The 24,811-nt window shown below is 25.5% G+C and overlaps 2 protein-coding genes across 6 annotated transcripts in view; both read left to right on the top strand.

Annotated features, from left to right (window-relative positions):
* Positions 1 to 8,905, top strand: part of LOC124818837 (zinc finger C2HC domain-containing protein 1B) — a 37,386-nt gene extending 28,481 nt beyond the window's left edge. For 2 of the 4 annotated variants that reach the window (XM_065796256.1, XM_065796255.1), the window contains exons 5-11: positions 1,711 to 1,827; positions 2,242 to 2,265; positions 2,826 to 3,113; positions 4,872 to 4,935; positions 5,102 to 5,227; positions 8,049 to 8,151; positions 8,415 to 8,905. In XM_065796256.1, coding sequence (XP_065652328.1) covers positions 1,711 to 1,827; positions 2,242 to 2,265; positions 2,826 to 3,113; positions 4,872 to 4,935; positions 5,102 to 5,227; positions 8,049 to 8,151; positions 8,415 to 8,661 — 969 coding nt within the window. In that variant the 3' untranslated portion in view covers positions 8,662 to 8,905. The remainder of the gene's footprint in view (positions 1 to 1,710; positions 1,828 to 2,241; positions 2,266 to 2,825; positions 3,114 to 4,871; positions 4,936 to 5,101; positions 5,228 to 8,048; positions 8,152 to 8,414) is intronic. The other 2 variants (XM_065796257.1, XM_065796258.1) reach the window with 2 other exon arrangements.
* A 3,551-nt stretch (positions 8,906 to 12,456) lies between these two features.
* Positions 12,457 to 24,811, top strand: part of LOC105844992 (vesicle transport through interaction with t-SNAREs homolog 1A) — a 20,078-nt gene continuing 7,723 nt past the window's right edge. For both annotated transcript variants that reach the window (XR_010638231.1, XM_065796254.1), the window contains exons 1-4: positions 12,457 to 12,601; positions 14,069 to 14,127; positions 15,783 to 15,893; positions 19,921 to 20,007. Coding sequence is in view for 1 of the 2 variants with exons in the window: in XM_065796254.1 (XP_065652326.1) it covers positions 12,508 to 12,601; positions 14,069 to 14,127; positions 15,783 to 15,893; positions 19,921 to 20,007 (351 nt within the window). In the remaining variant the exon portion in view is untranslated. The remainder of the gene's footprint in view (positions 12,602 to 14,068; positions 14,128 to 15,782; positions 15,894 to 19,920; positions 20,008 to 24,811) is intronic.

Raw genomic sequence — 24,811 nt, 5'->3', positions numbered from 1 at the left:
TGTAAAACCGCATTTATTTTTTCTCTTTCATATATTTGCAGTTCGAAATTGTTTAGGTTATCATTTTCAGATTTGCTAGAGTTATCACTGAAAAATTACATTCATTTTCTAAAGAATCAATGTGACAGACATTAAAATTTTCATTTCTATTATAAATAACGTCCATTACAAGTGTATGCCATGGTTATTACATAATTGGTGTATAAAACCAGATAATCAACCAAATTTTATTATTACTGCAGCAGCAGTAATGATCAAATTTGGTCATCAGGTTGATGCAACAACATCTGAAGAGATAATTGCAAACTCTGATAGTTTCCCTTTAACTAGATCAAGTAATATTTCAGCTGTACAGCTTTCAAAAATTTTACCTAATCATAGATTAATAAATAACTTATTGAAATGAATATTGATATTCAAATATCTTCGATTGCGCAGACTCATCAATTCATCAAGCATTAAACTAAATTTTCCACTTTTTTCTTTATGTGATTTTATTTTAATAATGAATTCATTTTTTGCCATATCACAATACTTATGAATTAGTTTTGTCACATTGTTTTTGCCTTTTAGAAGATGATATTGTTTTTCATGTAATGGTTGATGAATGAACTCACTTTTGCATATACTGTAAATTAAAACTCCATCAACGGCTGCAAGTCTGACCACTATTTCTGCTAAGTACTGTTTCTTAGAAAAAAATAATGGGAGAGACTTACTTGCTTTTGTAGGGATTGTCTCAGATTTACTTGAACCAGCAATTTGATTTCCATTTAAGTTTCTTTTTTTGATATTAATGTTATGAACATGTTGCAAATGTTTTATTAATCCACTGGTTGATGAGCCCTCATAATTTAATAGTTTATTCGGACATTTCAAACACTTGGCTTGTTTGCCTGCTTTTTCTTTTGAAAATTTTTTCCTCACTGAGTCAGCCATGATTAAAACAATGTTTTGGCGATTCTAAATGAAAAAAATTAAAAATATTAGAACAAAGATATTAGTTTTGGGGTCAAAGAAAATAATAAGAATATTTTGAAACTTACTTAACTTGTCTTGTCAATACGTGGAGAAATAAATGTTATTCGAAATTTCTTGAATATTAAATTTAATTACAAGTTTTAAAGAGTAATTAGCGTTTTGTATTTGAAATTGATGTGTTTGTTTTGAATTACAAGCCACTGGGGAGCATTTATGTGTTTGTTTTGAATTACAACCCACTGGGGAGCATTTAGCGTTATGTATTAGAACTAATGACTTTTATGTTTGCTTTAAATCATGTTTAATTAAAAAAAAATTATGATTTGGTTATTACCTTTTTCTATATTATAGGTGACTTCTAAAGTCAGATTATACACATTAAATAGCTTTGTGGACATTAATGTATTTTTATTTTGAATAAATAATTATTCTAATATAATAAAGTATATACACAAGTAATTCTTTGATTTTAAAAGTATAAAAAATTCCTGGGAATTTCCGGGAAAAACTCTCTAAGCTGTAGAATAGTCTAACTTTAGTCACTAATCTTTAGTTCAAGATTTATCCTTGTGAAAAAACTTATAACAGATATTATAAAAAGTAAAATTTTGATTGTAAATAGTTAAGTGGTAATAACATAATTATACTATTTATTATAAAATAATATAAATTAATTGTAACTTATAAAGATATAATTTTATGGTGTTAATAATTTTTTGAATTTTTTAGCTTCGACATAAAAACATATGCAAAAAGCTTAAAAAAAGAAAAGTTTTTGATTCAAAAAAGCAACGGCTACAAGGGATCCCTGTTAAAACTATCACAGCTTCTTCTGCTCCTCCTAAGGTATTCTTATTTTATGTTTAGTTTTGATATTTATAAATAATGTAATTCTTAAAATTTCAAGAAATGCCAAAAATATTTACAGTATTTATATAAAATTTAGACATTCTAAAAGTTTTAGATATTTGTTTTGAATGATTTAAAAGGAGCAAGTCAGATAATGTTGGATAAATTGGTCTATAGCAACTGCTTTTATTAAGTTTTATCTTACTGATATCTATTTTTCTTGCTATGTCTTGCACAGTTTCTCAAGTTTTGGTACAGAAAAAATAGCTGCTTGAGTTTTGACCTACTGTGTTCAATGTAAATTTGAGTCAGTTCAGTTAGTCAGAATTAGGTTATAGTGTATTAAAATTATCGTAATTATTGTAATATAAAAATTATTCAGATATTCAATATAAAATTGTTTTTCTGCAGATAAATGGTGGAGTACAAAGAAAAGTAAGACTTTCAACACAAATTGTGTTTTTGTAATTTTTAACATTGATCTTATTGTTTTTCATATCACAAAATTCAGAATTTTTTTTTTTAAATAATTGCTTAATACACATAAAGTAACTAAGAGCCACCAATCCAACACTTTGATATATACCTTCAATTATTTTTATACACTTGTAACCTTGAATTAATTAAAAATTTTGTTAGTTAATGTAAGTTAATAATAATCGTTATTGTTATTATTATTATTGTAAAACTCTGTGTATCAAAAATCTGTTATTGTATATTTATTATGTTATAATAAAGTTTAAACTGAAATATATATTTTATATTTCTGAACCAGAAATATAAAATAGTGTAAGTGTATTCAAAATATCATGCAAAAAAAAGTGACTGAAATTCACAAATGCTTCATAAAAAATATAGGCAAGTATATTGAAAATTTGGTATAATTAGACAATACCATATAAATAGTATTGGTTGTTATATAATTTTTGATATAAAAGAAAAAAATTAATTTTCAAAGGAAGTATTTTTCACATTTTCTCTTCATATTGCTGCAGATTCCAAAAAAAAAAGCAGATTGGCGAGCTACACACAATGACTTCATAAAAACCATTCGAGCAGCACGTGGTGTAACTGCTGCATTAAAATCTGGTAGTGAACTTCCTCCTCCTCCATCACCAACCTTTAATCCAGATTATGTCCAATGTCCTCATTGTGATAGAAGGTTTAATGAGTCTGCAGCAGAGCGTCACATTGGATTTTGTAAAGATCAAAAATCAAGGTTACCTAAAAACGGAGATTCTAAATATGGTGTGAACAAAGAAAAACAAGATAAAAGAATACAAGTATGTTTACTAAATTTTTTATATTTTATTATTTTTTTTACAAATCCTGCCCTTTTGTATAGTCATTAAAATAATTCCTGCTCTATCCAAATTTTTTTAATTTTGATGCGAGTGTTGTAAACAAATAAAACTGCAGTTCTTTTGACTTTTGATGCTTTTTTCAGGCAGTGTTTGCCCAACTTTTCTCCCTATTCATATTTAAATTCTTTGGTATTCTTTTTTTTCTTTTTTTTTTTTGAAAGTGTTTCTAGCAAAAATTAATTTCAAATCATTTTAACAAGTGTTACACATTATATATGGCATTTAATAATTATATGGGTTTAACAATAAAATTTTTAAATAGGTAATATTCTTTGAGTGAATTTTTTCTCATAATTTTATATATATCATAGTTAATTTGAAACTAATCTTGAATCTCTTGACATTTTTGTACTTTATATTTACAAAAATTTGTAAAACTATTATTTGATTCATTAAAAAAATACTTGAATAGGTTTAAATACTGGCACAATAATCACATTTAAAATGATAAATGTGAATAAAAATGATAAACTTAGTTGCAACTATCTCATCTGCATTATTTGTGCTTGCTATAGTATAAATTGTATAAGTTTCTCTTCAATGCAGAAATATTGTAACAAATTTATTAGGTGTTTATAATACTTACGAAGCTCATTCAGCTCTTATAGAATTATACCTCTCATTATTTTTTTATTATATCCTATTCATATCATACATATTTATTAATCTTTACCTTCAGATGGGCAAAAGTTCAAAGTCTTAATACTTATATTTGTTTTCTTTTTTGTTTTTGTTTTTTACTACTATGACCACAATAAGTATTTTAATTTAACCAAAGAAAAAACAAAAAAATAAAAACTGCATATTTATTGACTTCTTTCTAATTTTACTCCTCTTTCAACTAACTTGATTGTTCCAAATTTTTCAAATAGTTTAGAATCAAAATCTTTTCATTTGTTTTTTTGATTTATTTTCACTTTTTGCAGCTGTCTGATAGTTTATCTGATTTTGACTAACCTTTTTTATCTTTTGTCTATTAATTAGTGAGTAATTAGTGAGTCTAGTAATGTCTAGCTTAATTAGTGAATGCCTGTTGTCTTCATTATGAAATTTTGTGAATTTTTCAACTTCATAGCTAATTTTTTACAATCTTTTTTAGGTATTCATATATAACAAAATTTATACTTATCTCACTGTAAATAATACATTGTTTAATAATCAATATGGTTTCAACTTGATCATCATTACCTATATAACTATGTTATAGATTTATAGTTAATGATATTAACTATGTTATAGTTGAAACATTTTTAACAACATATAACTTCATCTACAGCCTTATTTCATACAGCTTAATAGACAGCAAAACATTAATTTTAATGCTCAACATGGTCACAGCAGAATAATGTACCACATATAAACATTGCATACTACCTCATACCAGAATTCTATATAATTGTTGATGATGAATAAGATGAAAAAATAAAATCTTTAAAAATTTTTTTGAGATTTGTATTGATAAATTGTATTGAGATTTGTATTGATAAATTGTATTGAGATTTGTATTGATAAATTGACCCAAACTTATACTCTTATTTGAGTGGTTTATTTATTTAAATATTATTGGTTTGGTTTTAAATTAAAACTTGAGTTTGTAACTATCTAAATATTAAATATTATTTTTAGTCTGAATTATTTTTTTTTTTATATTGCTTTATTTTGTTTTGGTAAACTCAGTACCGTTCTCCAGTACCAGGTTTGAAAAAGCCAGAAAGTTCTCCAGTAAAAGCAAAGAGTGCAGGTTAATATTTCTTTTTCTTTTTTTTTTTTTCATTTTTTTTTTATTATACTAAAACACATCATTAAAAAAAAAATTTTTTTAAATTAAACTTAATTTTTCTGTTATTAATTTAGTTAATTATAAAATGTTATAAAAAGTTATAAAATGTAAATTTTTATATTGTTAGCATTGCCTGCTGGCTCGAAAAATAACAGTTTGCCTGTTTTGAATAAAAAAGTGGAAAGTTCACCCCTCAGAAGTGATACAAAGTCAGACACACGTTTTGCTGGAAAAGATATGAAGCTTAATTTTGGTATAGTATATATACATTTATTAGGGTGCCTTAAACTCCCCTTTTGATAAAAAATAATAACTCAGTGTTTTTTTATGTGCTGTAGTTATCCTTTATGAATTATTTAAGCCCAATTTAAGCTCAATTGTCTAATGATTAAGTCTATTTTCTATTTAATAGGTTCGAAATGTTAAAAAAAAGTTCTTCAAAAATAGGTCAATTCGGTATTAAAATGAAGTAAAATTTTATAAAAATTCTTTAAAAATAGTTTTGAAAAAAAAAAAAGTTTTTTTTTTTGTGTGTGTGTGTGTTCTTTATTACATTTTTAAACATTTCATTAATATTTCATAAAACTTACAAGCTAAAATATCATAATATAAACACTTAAAAGTGAAGATTTTTAATATGTAAAAAAAAAAAAGAATGGGGAAACTCATTCTTTTTTTTTTTTTACATATTAAACTCAATTATGAAAGGCCATGAGATCTTGTTGTTAAGAACCGCTGTAAAATGACATGTTACATATTTACATGTTAAGTATTTCATGTAGTAAATAAAAAAAAGTTTATGTTAATTGAAATAATAAAAGAATAAAAAGATTTAAATAAAAAAATAAAAATTTCTGAAAGGGATGCCAAACCTGAGACATGTTGTGTTCATATTTCTGAAAGGGATGCCAAACCTGACACATGTTGTGTTCATATTTCTGAAAGGGATGCCAAACCTGAGACATGTTGTGTTCATATTAAAGAGAATAATAAAAAAAACGTTTGAGCTAAATTTTTTTGATTAAAACAAAATAATAAATGCGTACCAAAAAATACTAACTTTTTTATTTCAGTCAAAGCTCACCTTTTCTGTTTTGTTGCAGGCCAAAGAGTCTTATAATATCTGTTGCAGTCTACAGGCTTGATAATTTATTAAAGTGCGTTTAATTCCTAAGAGTTTTAGTACATGATGTCATTAATTTTTTTGTTTTTGTGCATAATTGATCTTTTAAGCATTAAAAGAATATGATATACGTTTAGTTGATATATATTTAATACATCCATTTTTCTTATGAGAGGCTTTAAATGAGTTTTTTGATTACACAAATTAACTAAGCGTGCTGTATGTTTCTGATAAAGATGGCTCTAGGCTCTAGTTTACTTTTGTTGTACTTGTTAAGTGAATAATACAGTTGCGTTAAAGTGTGGATGTTTAAATAGCTTTTTGATTTGTATGATATTCCAATATTTTTTTAAATTTTGTTGCTTAAATTTTTGACGTGCTGTCTTAATGAAAGATTTTCATCAATCTATATTCCTAAAAACTGTAGTTTTAACTTTTTACTTGAATACTGTCAATGAAAATAGAAGGCGTTACATATGGTATTAATTCTTTTTTGGGAAAGTGGGTGAAATAGAGTTAGTTTACTGAACGTTTATTTACTTTGAACCATTTAGTAATTTTTTTAATTTTTAAATTTTTTTTAAGCTCAAAATTTCAAGTAATAAAGTATTGTTGTGAAAAATAAATAAAAAAATAAATAAAATAGATAAAAATAAATTTGTGTTACCGGCAAACATTATTGTCCTCAGGTTGCTTTATGTAGATCATTGGCGTATATTAGAAAAAGAAGTGGTCTGAGTAGGCAATGTTGTTGCAAGCCACAAGTAATGTTTAGTAACGTTTAATGTCAATGTGCACATATTGGGTATGATTATTTATATAACTCTTTACCCATTTTAAAACAACTCCTGTGATTCCGTAAGTTTAAGCTTTTTAATAAGAGTTTGATGGTCAATATTAAACGACTTGTTAATACTACAAGTAAACTGAAATATTGCATGTTCGGTGGAGTTATTTTTTTGAAACCATATTGATTATTAACTAATATATTATTTACAGAAAGATGAGTGTTAATTTTTATATAAGATTCTCTCTAAAATTTTTGAAAATACAGGAAGAACAGAGATAGGGCAATAGTTATTTACATTAGATAGTTATTTACATTATTTACATTGCATCCCCTTTTTTGATTGTTTGCATTACATAGGCAATTTTAAGTTGATCAGGGAAAATTTCCTGGCTAACACAAGGCAAAAAGATTTTAAATAGAATATTTTTAATAAAATTGTTGATACTATCAAATCAAAGCAAATATGATTTGAACATGTGAACAATATGATCTAAACAATGTGAACTGTGCTAACAATTGCAAGCATTTGAGGACAATATTCTATACCATGGTATCATTTGGTATTGGATTGTACAAACACAAATTTTTGTAAGTTATGATTATGTCAAGTGTACTGAGTGACTTGGTAATCAATTTGTTGTCATTGAAAAGTACAGTTCATTATAACTATCATTTGCTTTGCATAAAGATAGCAGAATGCATCAAACTTGCACATCGTCTAATAAAATCAGTTGTTTATAGGGATGATAAGCTGCTTCAGATATGTTAGTCATGGAAACCCTGCTCGACAGATTGTCAGTACTTCTGTCTTTTCTTACTGATAAAACAACTAAGTTATTAGATTCAATTATTTCAATTAAGTTATTAATTTATTGCTATACATAATCTAATTTAGATTCAACTAAGTTATATTAATATGTATTTCTTAAAGTTATAAACTTTAGAAAATTTTATTAATAACAGGACCTAATAAAATTATGTCAATTGCTCAGATTTTTAAATTTGAAAAACATGGGCCACTCGCCATTAGCCAACTCAAATTGGTAAAATCTTTTCAACATGTTTTTAACTTACCCCAAAAAATGTTATAATAATAACAATAATAATAATTTTATTTTTATTATTATTATAATTAATATTATAAATTTGTTTTTTGAATAGCAAATGAAAATGAAGATAAGTTCAGTAGCAACATAAGGTATGGTAAAACATCGAGTGGCTCAGCTCCCTCAAGTGCAGATAAATTAGGAAAGAATCGTAGTGGGTAAGTTTTTTTTTTGTTATTTTATTTTAAAAAATTTAAATTTTTTCTATTTAATAAAAATAAAAGTTAATAATATGTAAAATGTTTACTTTTTATTTAGCTTTTTATTATTTTAAATAATATTTACTTGTTTTATTACTTTTATATATTTTACTATATATATTTTTTGCTATTACTATTGTTATTATTACATTTATTAATACTTTTTTTTTATTTTAGTGTTATTTTTTACACGGAATAGTTTTTTTTGAAAAATTTTTTAGTGACCCAAAATGGCTGGAAGAACTGAAACGCAATGACTCTGCAAAATCACAGACAAAAATTGTGAATGAATTTATTGAAACAAAAAGCAACTCTAGTTCTAAGCGAGCCCTTCCATCAGATCCATGTGATGTTAATTCTGGAAGGCGCAAGGTTGCTAGTTTTTGTCATGATTGTGGAGCGAAATATCCTGTTCCAGCTGCAAAATTTTGTTGTGAATGTGGTGTTCGTAGAATGGCCCTAGTTTAGGTGTTGCTGCTGTAAAATGGTTTTTTTTATTCTAACTTTTTAAACTTTGTTAACTATTTGAAGAATTTAAAAAAACATGAAAAGTTTTGTAAAAAGTTTCTGCATATTGGAGGTAAATTAAAGTATGGTGACTTTAAAGTTGACTTAATGTTGTTTGAAGTTGACTTAATGATGATCTTTTAGATCAACATTATTTTTATCAAATTTTAGGCTGTTTTAATGTTGGTAAATTTTTTTAAGATAGAAAAAAGAAAAAGGTAAAGAAAATTTTAAATTACCTTCATTATACAGAAATAAAAGTATTTCATAGTTAGACCTGTATTATAGTGTAATTTATTTTAGGGTATGATGTTTTAAAAAAGTAAATTTTAAATTTTTTCAGTGAATTTTTAATTGTGAATAGTGTTTTTTATTGAAATTATATAAAATTAATATAATATAAATTAACATAACTATGTTATGTTAACATAATTAACATAAATTAACATAACTATGTATGCAAAATTGTAAAGAATAAAAGCGATATAATGATTTTTAAAATATTTTTTTTGTTTGAAGTCGCAACATAGGAATGTAAAAAAAAGGACAAAAGTTTCTTGTTTTCTAAATATTATTTAATAGAAAATAGAAAAGGAAGATTTTTAAAGTTTTTTGCTGCTATGTTATTGAAATGTTTTTTTATTTATCATTTTCAACAAGTTGTTAATTTTTTTAATAATAAATTATGATCAAAACTTCATTTATTTTAGCTTTTTGTTAATTTTTAAAATCTGTTTTTTGTTTGCCTAAGTTTGTTTTATTTTGATTCGATATTGTTTATTGTTGTTTGGTGGTTTAACTTGTTTATTCATGTTTATAATTGTTTACTTTTTACTTTACTATTGTTTTGTTTACTTTTTACTTTACTATTGTTTTGTTGTAATTTTTTGCACAGCTTATGTTTGATAAAATTTTTATCATGCTAAGACACTTATTATTCTAGCAGAGTTATTAATGCATTAAAGGTTGTTTTTTTATATGAAATTTTATAAATTTAAAAAAAAGTTTACAGGAGTTTTAAGTGTTTGCTATGTGTTTGCACTTTATAAAGTGCTTAGTGAAAGAAATAAACACACTTTATAAAGATGTTTAGTTAAAGAAATTTATAGGAAAAGAAAATTATAGTAAATAAAAGCAAAGGGTTTACAACAATAAACAACATTAAAAAAATTTATTTTAAGCGTAACTTCCATTTTATAAAAAAAAGAACTGTTTTTTCAGTGCGACAAAATTATAAATGTTTTTACATAAAAATATTTTATTTACAAACCGCAGTTGTCGGCAATTATGATTATTTATTTGATATAAGCATCACAGACGATTATTTAGCTGTAAACTGTTCTGAATTGTCAAATATTTTAGTTTAGGGTTTTTTTATTAAGTATAAAGTAACAAATTAGTTAATAATGATTCATGCTGCCCCGTTAAGTCCAGATGAGAAAAAAGTGCTCTCTAACAAAAATAGGTCATTCCATTAGTTACATGGCTAGAGCCATTGGACGCAACCAAACTTTGATTAGAAACCACACTAATAGTCCTCATACATATGGAATAAAAAAAAAGTCTCAAACGTCCACTAACATTAAATAATTGTAATAGGTAAAAGGTGTTGAGACAAAATTCTTTATTAACTGCACGTCAAATTTCTGCAGAAGTAGGTGTGATTGCTAATTTATGTACAGTTCAGCAAGTTATTCATAATGATTTTCACTTTTTGCACAAAAAACCTCAGCAAGAACTACCATTGATAACAAGACACTTAAAGGATTGAATAACTTTTACAAAGGACCACGCAACATGGAAAGAAGAGTGGTAACGAATAGTATTTTCTGACAAAAAATGTTTGTCTTGATGGGCTGAATAGATGGAATTATTATTTTCATATATATATATGATTTGCGTAAAGATATAATATGATTTGCGTAAAGAACCAGTAACACAGCAATGGCATCAAATGGATGGCGGTGGTGTAATGATTTGGAGTGCGATTAGGTGATCTTATCACAAGAAATGAGAAGTTCATTTTATTGACAGAAAAATGAAGGCTAAAGACAAATTTTAATTGCTCGTGCATTTCTACGGCGTGAAGCATTTGTCACTGGTAGTGAAAATTTTGTTTTTCAGCAAGATAATGTTAGCATCATACAGCTAAGATAGTAAAGGATTATTTCAATAACAAGAAAATTGAAACATTGAAATGGCCAGCTAGATCCTTAGACCTGAATATTATTGAATGCTTGTGGACAGTTGTCACATATATTAATTGAAGGTGGTAAGCAATAAAGTGCACTAGCTGACATGAAATCATCCATCGCATCTGCATGGGATGCAGATGACATTTTTACATAAAAAAGTTTTATGGTTCTTTACCTTCTAGAGTGATTGAAGTTATTCAAAAAAAAAATAGTACTAGGTACTCACTATTGATTTTTTTAAATTAAGATGTCTTTTTTTATAAAAGACGGTTTATATAAACTTTTTCCAAAAGTGTCATGTAATTTTGTCGCACTAAAGAAGCAGTTTTTTTAATAAAATGCGAGTTAATAAATGTCTAAAACAAAATTTTTAAAAATTTTGTTTAGTGTTGGAAGCCCTTTGTTTTCATTTACTATAAAAATTAGTTTTTAAGTATAAATGTATAGTAGAGTTTTATAAATATTTTTGGGGTGCCTTATCATTTTGTTGTGTAGTGTATATATATATATATATATATATATATATATATATATATATATATATATATATATATATATATATATATATATATATATATATATATATATATATATATATATATATATATATATCATCAATTAGAATTACATTTTCAGGTTAAATGACAGTTTTTACAACTATGTTATTTAAAAATTATCATTTAACCTGAACATGTCTGTTGATTGCTATGCAAATTATCATTTAATCTAAAGATGTCTGTTGAAATTGATGAAACATGTTGTTAATAAATGATGAAATTTATGAAGCATTTTGTTAATGAATGAATTTAAAAAGATTTTTTATTTTTATAAAATGATTACTAAATTAATGCTGTTAACACAAAACATAAAATTCCCAATGTAGTGAAAAGTCTAAGCATAGATTGTAAAAAAAACAAAGAATATATTACATTTTATATATAAAGTTTTTAACTTGAAAAACATTTTTTAAATAAAAATTAATTTTTAAAAATAGTCAAGTAGTCGTTAGGTTTAGAAAATTATTTTTTGTTTGATTTACTTTCAATAAAATATATTTCAATTTATTTTATATTTACTTTCAATTTACTTTCGATATAATATATTTCAATTTACTTTATATTTACTTTCAATTTACTTTCGATATAATATATTTCAATTTATTTTATATTTACTTTTGATATAATATGTTTCAATTTACTTTATTTCCGAATTTTGTTAAAACTTTTATAATGCATTACTTAAATAAATATCCTAATAGATTTTTTTATTTATAAATATTTTATTATATATACAAATCTATTTTATAAACTAGGAGTATATATATATATATATGTATATATAACAAGGCAAATGTGCAAATAAGTTAACTATAATACTGCCATAGATGTATTAAGACTTATTTTCAATATGTCTTAATTATGATGTGAGCGCTCTGCTACAACACCACTAACTGATAACTATAAGTAAACAACAAATTAAGATTTTTAAATAACAAATTCATAATAAAGTTTTTATTAATACTAAATCTGTTAATTTTTTCATAAATATACTAATAAATATTTTTTCTGATAGATGCTAAGATCAAAAGAAAGTAGATTGTGAACACATTAAAATGTCTCAATTGTTTTCTGATTATGAAAAACACTTTGGCATAATTACAGCAGATATTGTTGCCAAAACAAATAAATTACCAAATGTTCAAGGAGGTAATTAATAAGTATATTATTTATTAATAATATTTGCATTTTTTTGTTGTTGTTGTTGTTGTTGCTTTTTAATGGTTTTATAGTAGCATGTACATAATAGCTGTTGCAGACACATAATAGTTGTTGAATTTATCTAAGAGCTGCTGCAGGAATGTAATAGATGTTGAAGTTATTTAATAGCTGTTGCAGGAACATAATAGTTGTTGCAACACATAATAGTTGTTGTAGTTATAAAATTGCTTATACATGACAACTGTTATCCTCTTATTCTAACATAATCTTGCTATAATGTCATAACATAACAGCATGTTATGACAGCTGTAAGGTGGTATATGTTGTTACATAACAGTGAGCTACAAGGTTTTAATTTTGACTGGGGTAATGATTCATAAATCATAACTGTTTAAATGTTAACAGTGACTGTAAAAGTTCTATTATTAAAAATTCTATAATTTCTGATAGAGGATGTTTTTGTGACCTAATTTTTTAATTGTAAATATGGAAGAGCGATAAGGTTGTTGAGAGTCCGGACCTATTTTTAAAGATATCTTGATACATTTAAAATACCTAGTTTACTGTAAGAAATTTATTTAGTAAAATGAATTTCTTGGAATAAATTTTGGTATTTCAGGTAATTTAAAGCAAATATACCTTAATCTAAAAATATGTTTCTTACACCTCACTTGGACGGGACTTGCTCACTGTATCCTTCTTCTTTTTTTTTATCACTTTTCCAAAAACTCTACATCTGAACAAGGTCAAGTTTTTTATTGAACAAGTTTATTGAAGTAAATAAGAGCAATAGGGGTAATCCACAGTGTGAAGGTATCCTAGCTACTTACCTAGTACTTACCTAGCTCTTACAATGTGGAGCTAGGTAAATATGATCTGGCTCTGGTTTTTTATTACTTTTAAATTTTTTTTTTTTTTTTAAAATAACAATACATTTTTTTAAAATAAAAAAAATTTCAAAACTTAAGAGTTTTTAAATGTTAAACTCAACTTTTGAGTTACCAAAGTTTTCTGGCTTCAACTCTCAAAGATTTAAAAGAAATAAATCTTTGTTCTTATTCTAATTTTTAAATCTCTGCATTTGCTAAAATCATCAAGGGGATGGGATGGTGGAAGGTTTGGCATTTGGCATTGTTAATACTAGAGGTATTAACAGTTGTTAATTAATCTATATCTGATAGATAGTATTTGTAAAATTTATAAAATTGTGTTTAGAGTATAATAGTTATATTTTTAAACTAAAAAATGCGCACAGAAAATTTCATATAGCAATTTTTAGTATTATATAAAGGTTACATTTTTTAAAACTTAAAAAATACATATAAAAACTTAAAAGAGCACATTTCAGTAATATATAAAAGTTTTATTTTGTAAAAATTTGAAAAAATACATTTGAAATTTTGAACAGTCCATTTTGTCAGTTTCATATAGAAGAATATTATATATTGTCTTTAGATGAAAAAAGAGAACTGGTGACAAGTGTGGATCAAAAGTTTGATGACGCTCAAGAACTAGTTATTTTATTTTTTAGTTGTTTTTTTTTTATTTATTTTAAATGTTGAAACTACTTTTTATATTTTTATAACTTTATCTAATGAGAATATTTCTAAATGGATTAAAGTATATGTTTTAAAGCCACACATTTTATTCAATTTTTTTTTTTTTTTTAGATTAAAAAAATATATTTTTTCCTCAATATTTTATCATCTTTATTTTTAAACTTTTGGCTTACTCTTCATTTTTATGAAGCTTTTGATTTGCTCATCACGAAATAACAACAATATATTAGGCTTTGATTTTAAAACTCTTGATTCACTCATTTCATGATAAAAACTAATAGTTCTGGTTAAAAAACTTTTGACTTACTCTTCATTTATTGGCAACAAACAATTAGTCAAAACAGATCAGGATCTCAATTAGGCTTTTGAATCTTTATCAGGCTAACTTTTGTATCTTAATCAGGTTAACTTATGGATTTTTTTTTTTCATTATAATTATTATAATTTATTATAATTTATATTTATTTAGATTATAATTTTCTTTTTGCTTTTAATCTTATTGACATTTGAAAATATTTAAAAGTTCCATTGTGTTGAAGATGTGTATATGGAGGCACGTTGTGAATGAATTTTTCAATGACCTTAACAATCATTAATTTGTTAACAATTTTTAATTTCATTTTAGTGAATAATTTAGTTATGCTTATTGAATAATTTAATTATCCTTATTTCACTTTGAAAAAAATAGATAAAGTAAAATAAAAACCGCAGTTTTTACAATTAAAAAACAACAACAAAGATCTGTGTTTACAATCATAACTCAACAAGCTTTTATTTTTCAATTTTTGCCTTAATGTTGTATATTGACTGAATAACTCTTTTTTTAAACAAATATTTTGATATTTTTAAAAAAGTTTCAAAAAATGACAAAATACAAGTATTTGTTATTTTTGGTTAGGCAATCATCGAGAAATGAACAAAAGCATACACAAACATTGTCAAAGGGGTCTATACCTAAATAGTTGTTTCAAAGGTAATTTAAACTTTTTGTGGATAAAAAACAAAAAAATTTTAAATTCATAGAAAAATAAACAATGATGATAAAAGTCATAACCATCACATCGCCACACATGGTCTGGAAACAAGAAAAAAATATAAACATTTTTTTCTTTTTAACTTGAATTATATCAACACATCCTAATATTTACAGAATTTTTAATCTCAGTTTATATTTAAATGGATTTTTTTATTTTTTGCTTATTTTTGATTGGTTGAAATTTCATTTAAAAAAACGCCAAGTATTGTCACTTTTTAAGCAACTATCAAATAATTAATTACAATTAAATACTGTGAATGATTATCACAATATAGCACAATTATAGATATTTATAGTTAATTATAGAAGATATTTATAGATAATTATAGAAAATATTTATAGATAATTATAGAAGTGATTGCAATTAATACTAGTTATTAATGAATTACAGTTGGTTATTTTGACACGTTCAACTTTGTTGTTATTAGAAGTTGTGAATATTTTGACACATTCAACTTTGTTGTTATTAGAAGTTGTAAATAATAAAAAATTTTATTTAATAACAAGAATTACTAAAACAAGGTTTATTATTTTTTTATTTATTATTTTTTTATATATATATATTTTTTTATAGTTAGAGCAGATGGACCTCGAAGTGAGAACTCTTTCAGCAGAGCACAAACAAAAATGCAGCATCAAACTAAAAAACTATAAGGCTGAGTTAAAAAATCTTGAACAAAATATGGTAATTTTTTTTTATTCTTGTATTTATGTAATTTTTATTTTAGGTACTGTCAATTAAGTTATCAACTTTTCCAGTAAATTTTTCATGTAAATTATTACATACTGTCGAGTAAATGCATCCTTAAATCTTCTTTTTAATTATGCAAATTTTATTATAGTTTTTGCTTTGAGGACATATTTAATTATTCTATTTACAAAAATTTTTATCAATTAAAATACTAATAACAAAGAAAAAGCAGAACCTGCTCACTAAATAAAGTTTTAAATGTTCATTCATTATTAGCTGTTATAAAAGAAAAATCTGTTAGAAGTTTAAATAAGGTTTGGAAAGGTATAATAAGTTTATAGCTTTAACAACCCAAACGAAATTTTTTTAAACAATTTCAAGTAAACAATGTTTTTTTTTCACTTTGTGTAAAATATTTTATTCCTTTGGTACTTTCTGCAAACAGAATAGTTGAGGGTTTTTCAAATAGGAACTAACCTGAGTAGCTTATTTTTTTCTGACCTGTTTTTATTCGTTTTTCAAAAATCAAGTCTTGAAAATTCTTCAAAAGTTTTTTCTACACTCTTGTGCAATAGCAATGACCTTGTGATTACATGGCTACAAAAAAATGTGTCTACAACTTCAAAAGCTAAATTTTTTTTCTGTGAAAAACATAACAAATTTTTTTTAAACCATAGAGATATTTTATGAAAAGCAAAATTTTCAAAATAATCTTGACTGATGTTCTAATTTGATTGAGTCCAGATTATTTTTTTACCAGTGATGGAAATAAATAAGGGTTTTTAAGATAATGTGTAAATGTATTGATGAAAAATGGTGTAACATTAAACAATTTATTTAGTGATTCCTACTAATTTGTTATTGCTCTGAGCATGTTGTAAATGTTTTTGAACCTGAAATTCATATAGTGTATCTAGAAAAGTTTTTTATTTTTTCAAAACTTTCTCAGATAAACCATATAAAGCAAGCTTATAGAGAAGACCAGCATGCCAGACTTTATCGTGGATCTTTGGTATGTCAAGTACAACGGCCCTTGCCTCATCGCTTCCATCTAATGCACAATAGGACCTTTCTGTTATAACAGGTAATAAATCAGATTTCCTGTTTTAACAGAAATAAATTCAAAATAAACAAATTAGAAGAATGTAGAAAGATACAAATTTAGAAACTGACAAGTGTAAAGGGAACTACAAAAAAATATTCTCTAAATATTTGTTGAAAAAGAAATCAGCCTCTCTTAGAGCTACCACAGAGTTAGGGAAATCCTACCACAAGCCAGCCTAATAACCAAAAAGCTATACCCTCACAAGGAGATCACTGAAAGACTTGCCACTTCCGAGGAGGCAAACTCCATAAGCATAGTTAAGTTCAGCGCTTTTGATTTCCATTTTTTATATTAAATATGCTACATGAGTTTGTGAATGAACCAGAAGGTTTCTGGCATAACAATAAAAATCTACCTTTCCAAAACTAAATCTTTGATTGTTTTTGACCTCTATTCTTCATTAAATGCTGTCTGCTTTTTGAGGACACTTTTGTAACTCAGTGTCTCTGAGATAATTTCTCTGAGAAAGTATTTAGGTTTATGCTATTATTTCTTCATTAATAATTATTTCTTTCTTTGTTATATAGAGTAAAACAGGGTACAATGAAATAGCGGGTAGAATGAAATAGTTATGACACTGTTTAATCTTTTGGTCTTAACTAATTATAATTTATCTTTTTGCGAATATTTTTAAATCGCGTTGTAGAGAATACTTCTCTGAGTAAGATGGTATCAAATTTTATTTTTGATGATTAAATTTGTTATAAATTTTTAAGTTTTCGTATGTGTAGTAAGATTTTTTTTATTATTTTGAAAAATGTCAAATTTGATATCATTGAACTTAAAAAATTTTCTGGTTTAACTTTTCACACTGATCAAGAATCTTTTTTCAAAATTAAATTTGCTATTTAGGAAAAAAATTATGAGTAAAAAACGGAAAAGGAGAATTTTGGGGTTGAATGAAGTAATAATAAGTGAAGTATTAGCTCACTTCTTAAATGCAGCTTTTTTTATTAAATCTTAAGTGAACAATAAATCTCTAACTATAAATATTTTGTATTAAAAAAAATTCTCATGAAATTTTTCTGAATTTAAATGAATGATTTTTACTGACTGCTTTTATTAAATGGTTCTAATGAATAAATGAAATACGCTAGTTACTCTCTTCTTAAATGCGGTTTTTATTAATTAATTAAGTCTCAAGTGACAAAGCTATCTTTATAAATTTTGTGCATAAATTTAAAATGGATTATTGTTAAATTTTTTTTTAATATAAAATATGCCTCGAAACAACTTCCAACATTCTAAAGAGCAAGTTCCGCTTGCGGTTTTTAAAGTACAAAGCAGTAAATTTTCACTTAACAAATCCGCTAAATCATTTAGCATACCAGTAGCAACTCTTCGCCTATGCCGTGGACACGCCTTGGGCGGGCATGTCCACAGCATAGGTGAAACAACTTACAGTGATTCAAGCACAAGATTGTCAAAACCACTTGAATCAGTTTTGGTAGATATGCTTATCAAATTGTCCGATAGGGGCTTTGGTAGAACTTACAATAACGTCATCACACTAGTTACTGACTATTTGCAACACCAAGGTCAATCTTATTTGTTTCCTAATGGTACACCAGGAAGAGATTGATATAACTGGCTTATCTGGTGATCAAGGTAAGCAAAATATAGTTAGCTGGTATGGTGCAAAATGACCATTGAAATTGGTTGGTAACAAAGAAAAAATCCATTATACAGTTGGAAGTTGCATTAATACTGCTGGTAATTATCTTGCTCCATACATTATTTTTAAATCAAAAAAATGTTTGTACAGGGATTTGTTTTTAAGTGTTTCAGATGATGCCATATACGCTATATCTCCATCCAGATGGATGGAAGATAAGCTATTGATGCAGTGGCTCACTAATGTGTATGTTCCCACCATTAAGAAAATTTCAAGTAATTAATTCAATCTAATTTTAGTTATGTAATTATATTTATCTAATTTTACATTCACAAAAGATTATATCAATCTAATTATAATTATCTAATTTTAGGTATTCATATTTTAGTCGTAGATGGTCATGTGACACATGTCATTTATTAGGTCATATTTATTTGCATCGAAAACAATATCTTGTTAATTTGCTTACCAGCTCACTCGTCACATATTCTGCAGCCACTAGATGTTGGTGTTTATTGCCATGTCAAAAGAGTTTTGCACAAATTACTTTAACAGTTTTATACAGAGACACAGTTCAGCAGCTTATCAAAAGCATGTTTTAGTCACCTGCAAAAAAAAGCAAATATTAGCTGCAAACCAATATAAGTGTAAAAAGTGCCGAAATGTTTTAGGTGAAGCTTTAGGAAGTCAAAATATGGAATGGTACCAGTGTGAAAATTTAAATTGCAAGGTTTGGCTATGTCAAACATACATACCAAAGCAATTCATAAAAGGGGCCGAGTTTTATTGCACCAAAAATTGTTGCACAACTGAAAACTCAACTCAACCTCTTCTACCTCTAAACGAATCAATATCATCACAAGAATAAATAAAAGTTTATTTTATTTGATTAATTTTTTGATTGTTGTTATTAATTGTTTTTTTAATTGTTATTATTGATTGTTTTTTTGTTTTTTAAATAACATGTTGTTTTAATTACATATATATTTACACATTTCAGTCTCCCCAAATGTCAGTGTAGAATTGAATAAATTTTTTTTTTAATCAAATAAAGTTTCATAAAAAACTTTAAAAAAAAAACTATTTGATTTTTATATATTTAAATACAACTCAATATTCCCTACAACTTTAAAAAAATAAAAATTAAAAATATTTTTTCCTTAAAAAATAAGTAATTAAAATCCTTAACTATTCCATTTGACCCCATTTTACTTTATCTTATAATCTAATTAAATTTTTCAAAAAACATTGTTCATGTTAACAAATAATATTTAATATTCTCTCCAATTTTTTTTTCTTAGAAAAAAGCCAAGTTTGCTTTTTCTAATCAGGATCTACTACGATCAGAACTGTTAAGAGGAGATGATGGTCCTCACTCAGAAGATCAGGTGATGTCTAATATTTTATTAATAGTATCTACACAAGAAATTTTAACATTTCCCAAATGATACAATATTTGATTTTTTTGCATCCCTACAAATCAATTTTGGCATTCAATGATGCCAACATTGATTCATACTTTTTTCCATACATATTATGTTAAAAATCGGTCCAAATATAAAAAAGCATTTCGAACACAAAATCTATATGTTGTCTTAAAAGATAATAATTTTTGATAATAATTTGATTAACTTTATTATCAATTTTATTGTTTATTTAAAAATATATTTATCATTATTTATTATATTTATTTATCAAATATATTGTTTTGATTAATAATTTAGTTATTTCTTATTTTTAAATAAGTTAAGAACAATTTTCTCTAACAAACATACAAACAAAAAAGATCAAATAAAGTTTATTAAAACTTTAAAAAAAAACACATGAAAAATATCTTTTTACTTTGAAAAAACACAGCTTGCAATATGCCTAACATTTTTCTTGGTTCTAAAATACAGTTTAGGTGTTTTTGCCGCACTCATGGTTTTTGGCATACACAAAAAAAAACATTTTTTAAAAAAATTACTTTTTTAATATAAAAAATAAACAACTAGCCCTATGAAGTTTACATTATCTTTAATCATTAATCCGAATTTATCCCCTTATACTCCATCTTTAACTCTTTTTATAATGGTTTCTACAATGATTAGCTCAAAATCTTCCAGCATCTGATTGATGAAATTATTTTGTAATTAAACACACCTTCTCAACAGAGACGTGGTGGCCCCAAAGGCTAAGCGGGATTCCCGCATGGGCTTTTCACTTTTTCATCTAAATATGGGCCTTTTGGCAAGTTTTAATTTTTTCTACATTTTAAAGAAATTCCACAATCATTTAAAATATTTATGTTAGCACAAATTAAATTTTTATCAATCACTTGAAAGTCTTCAACTTTGAGCGCAATTATATTAGTATTTTGCATAATAATAATATTGCTCTGAAAACAAAGTAGATGTTTTGAGGCGTATAATGATATTTTTTTCATGAGAAAAATAATGAACCCATTAGCGGTTGACAAAATAAATTTAAGAAAGTCCGCAGACCCAACAATAATAATAGCTATTATTATTGTTGGACTTAATATAACTTAATTTAACCACAAAACATTTTTCTTAAATAAATTAAAACGCAATACAATTACTATATAGTAATTTGCGTTACAATTACTATATAGTAAATTAATTTGATTAAGAAAAATGTTTTGGTGTTAAATTTTAAATTAAGTTTTATATAAATAAGGATCAAACTCATGTTTTGCATTTTTGTAACGTTTCGAAACAGATATAAACTTCTTTAATAATAAATTAAGTTTTTTTATTTTTAAACAGTTTATATTATTGTATGTAAATAAATAAATCACTTCGTAATATCTTGTCCTCTGACAGATTAAAAAAAGGATGATGAAATGCTAAATAAAACTACATTATAAAAACTTTTATGTTTAAACTATGTCAATAACGGCACCATTTTTAAAGCGGCATTTTAGCTGTTGTGAGTTTATGCGAAAATGTTAAAACACCGAATTAAACAAAAGTATAAACTAAAAAGAATTTTCTCATAAAATAAAAAGAATATCTTATTTTTCAAAATTTTCCATATTTATTTTAGAAAAAAAATTATATAAAATTTAAAAAAATTTATATTATTGTATAATAAAATATATATCATTATATTGTAATAGGAAAATTAAAATCTTTAATTTGGTGTTAGGCGATATTCTTCAAACAATAAAATACTAATCGTATTTGCTTGCGTTAAAGTTGTGTTTTAAGAAAATCAAAACAAAAACGCTGCATCGTGTTGTTACCATTTTTTATTTTGAAGTATTACAAACAATATTATTAATTACAAATAGTATTATCTCAACTTGTTGGTTTGTATTAATGATTTATTAGGATGAGGTCAGTTATTATTTTAATTTATTTTATTGTTGTTGTTATTGTTACTTTGTACATACAAAGTAACAATAACAACAGCAAAAAATTAGCCTTCTTGACTTGACTTCTTGAGCTCTCACAATCAATCCTAAGCTCCAAAACAAAAACCTTATTAAGCATTTACTAATATAAATGTTGGAATGATATTTCGACCAAAAGCAAATAAGTGGCTTCGACATATCTTAATTGGGAAGGGTTATCCAAAAAAGAATTTTTTTAGATACTTTGCAAATCAAACACTATCTGGATATTTTCTTTGTCATATGTGTAATAATGGTCAACTCTCTGAGTGCTTGAGCTGTTTAAAGTAAAATACCTTTTACTGTCCTAAATAAAGACTTTTAAATGAGTCACCAAGCGCATATTTTTTTTTTACTTTTTGTGTTGTTTTTTTTTGTTGCCTTTTTCTATATTTAAAAAAAGAAACAATCATTTTGAGTCTTTAATATTGTTTGTTGAACCCAAGTTTTTTAGCAACACTTAATTAACTGATTCCTTTATGATTGGACTATTTTTTTTTCCATCAAACTTTTAGTAGCTATCTAAGATCACATGATCAGCAGATCATATGATCAGCAGATAATATGATCAGCAGATAATATGATCAGCAGATAATATGATCAGCAGATCATATGATCAGCAGATCATATGATCAGCAGATCATATGATCAAGCAGGAGCATGATCAGCAGATGATCCATCAGCAGATCATATGATCAGCAGATCATATGATCAGCAGATCATATGATCAGCAGATCATATGATCAGCAGATCATATGATCAGCAGATCATATGATCAGCAGATCATATGATCAGCAGATCATATGATCAGCAGATCACATGATTAGCAGATCACATGATCAGCAGATTACATGATCAGCAGATCACATGATCAGCAGATTACATGATCAGCAGATCACATGATCAGCAGATCCAAGATATAAGATGTAACAAAAAAATTAGATTTTTGATGTTAACTTATGCATCAGCTATTTTGGTTTATGTACTTTTTTATACAGAACTTACACTCCTTTGGTCGCATACAAAATAAAATTCTTTGGTTAAGTAAAACAGTAAAATTTTTGAATGAGGTTTGGTTCATCACATTTTCAAAAGTCTTTGTTATGTCCTTTAATCATTAAGTATAAACTTTGCTCAAGACGTAAAAGAGAAGTTTTTGAACCTGCATTTAAGTTTTTCAAAATGAAACATTAAAAGCATACTTAGAGTTTACGCTTAATCTCTGTTCTTTTTTTTTTATTAGATGCCCTTTAGTGTACATATTAGGGTACATTGAAATCAAAAATTTTAAAAAATTATTTTGCATTAGTAAAAAATAAATTAAGACCCTTGAACATTTGCAGGGTCATTAATATATGTATAAAAAAAAGTTTTCCTAAAGTAGGTCTTCCTTTGTATTATACATATCTGGAAATGATAAACTAATAGCAATTCTCACAGGTTTTGACCTCTGTAATCTCTGAGCTCTGCGATCTGTATCTAATATTGTCAAAATGAACAATGAGGCATATTTCCTTGAAGCAAGGAAGAACATTTTTTACTTCAGACAAAAGCATTTTTTACTTCAGACAAGAACGTCTGAAGTAAAAAAGCAAAATAATTTATTATTGTTATGTTCAAATTTGCACCCTATGTTGTCCAAAGAAGCTGTTCTTACTAATGATGAACTTATGAAGCTATATATATTTTAGAGTTTTATTAAGTTAAAGTCTTGATATGCAACATTGAGCAAGCAAGTAGATGTTGCAACATGCTGATTTGCATTCATTACTAGTAACAAGAACCTAGTGAAGTTAAAAATGTCTTTGACTAGTATTGAGTGAAGTCACAAAAGCTAAGGCTCAAACAGTTAAATTGGAGTCTGTTTCAATCAATCTCGCTTAACGCTGGAGTTATTAAATCAACACTTCGTTATATTAAGACTCATTCTACTATAGCTCAGTTTTTTACCATTAAAAATATTAAAAATTGAATAATAAAATTTTAAATTACTAACTTGAATTCACCTAGATAAAAAAACATAGATTTTCTTCTTCTTTAGAATCTAATTACCAGAGTATGTCGCCATTATGAAGCTATAGTTCATAATGGTGACATACCAATATGGCACTATTTGTAGGAACTTGTCAGTTAGATAACTTTCTCAGTGGATACTTTATAACATAAAGTAATAAAACTCAAAGTAACCTTTTTTATTATCATTTGAATATAGTTTCTAGGGTTGAAAATTTACCAGAAATTTTCAACTCTGGAAAATTTTAGGAAATTTTTAAAAATTTTAATAAAAAGATAAGTTATTTTATAATTAATGGATAAAATTTTATGTCTTATTTAGGCAGTTGTTATGGACAATTTTATGGTAAAATATTGTGAAGTTGATTATAAAAATTTTAGAAAGCCTCCTTTAAAAAACACTTTTTTTGGTATTTTCTTTAATTTTTTTATTATAATTTCAAGTAGCAACTATGATAATTTGTTTTCAAAATTTTCTAAAATTGGTTTATCTTGTTATTTTTTAAGCATGTTGATGTTCAATGCTGTAGCAAGCTTTGTTTAAGGCTTAACATAATTTGCACCCCCATCCCTAAAGGGGATGGGAGCATTTGTATCTAATAGATTGGCTTACAAGTTACTGAATACTGTATAATTATATATAAAAAGTTTTGATTAAATATTTCCAGTATTTTACAATTTTTTCTTGATTTAAAGACATTATTGATTAATGAAAAGCAAAAAGTAAATTTTTTGTTGTTGCTAAATATGAACTATTTAATAATATGGTTAGCAATAAAAAT

The sequence above is a fragment of the Hydra vulgaris genome, chromosome 04, assembly GCF_038396675.1.
Source record: "Hydra vulgaris chromosome 04, alternate assembly HydraT2T_AEP".
NCBI lineage: Eukaryota > Metazoa > Cnidaria > Hydrozoa > Anthoathecata > Hydridae > Hydra > Hydra vulgaris.
Note: the sequence above shows the minus strand (reverse complement) of the source record. Positions and strands in the feature narration are given on the sequence as shown.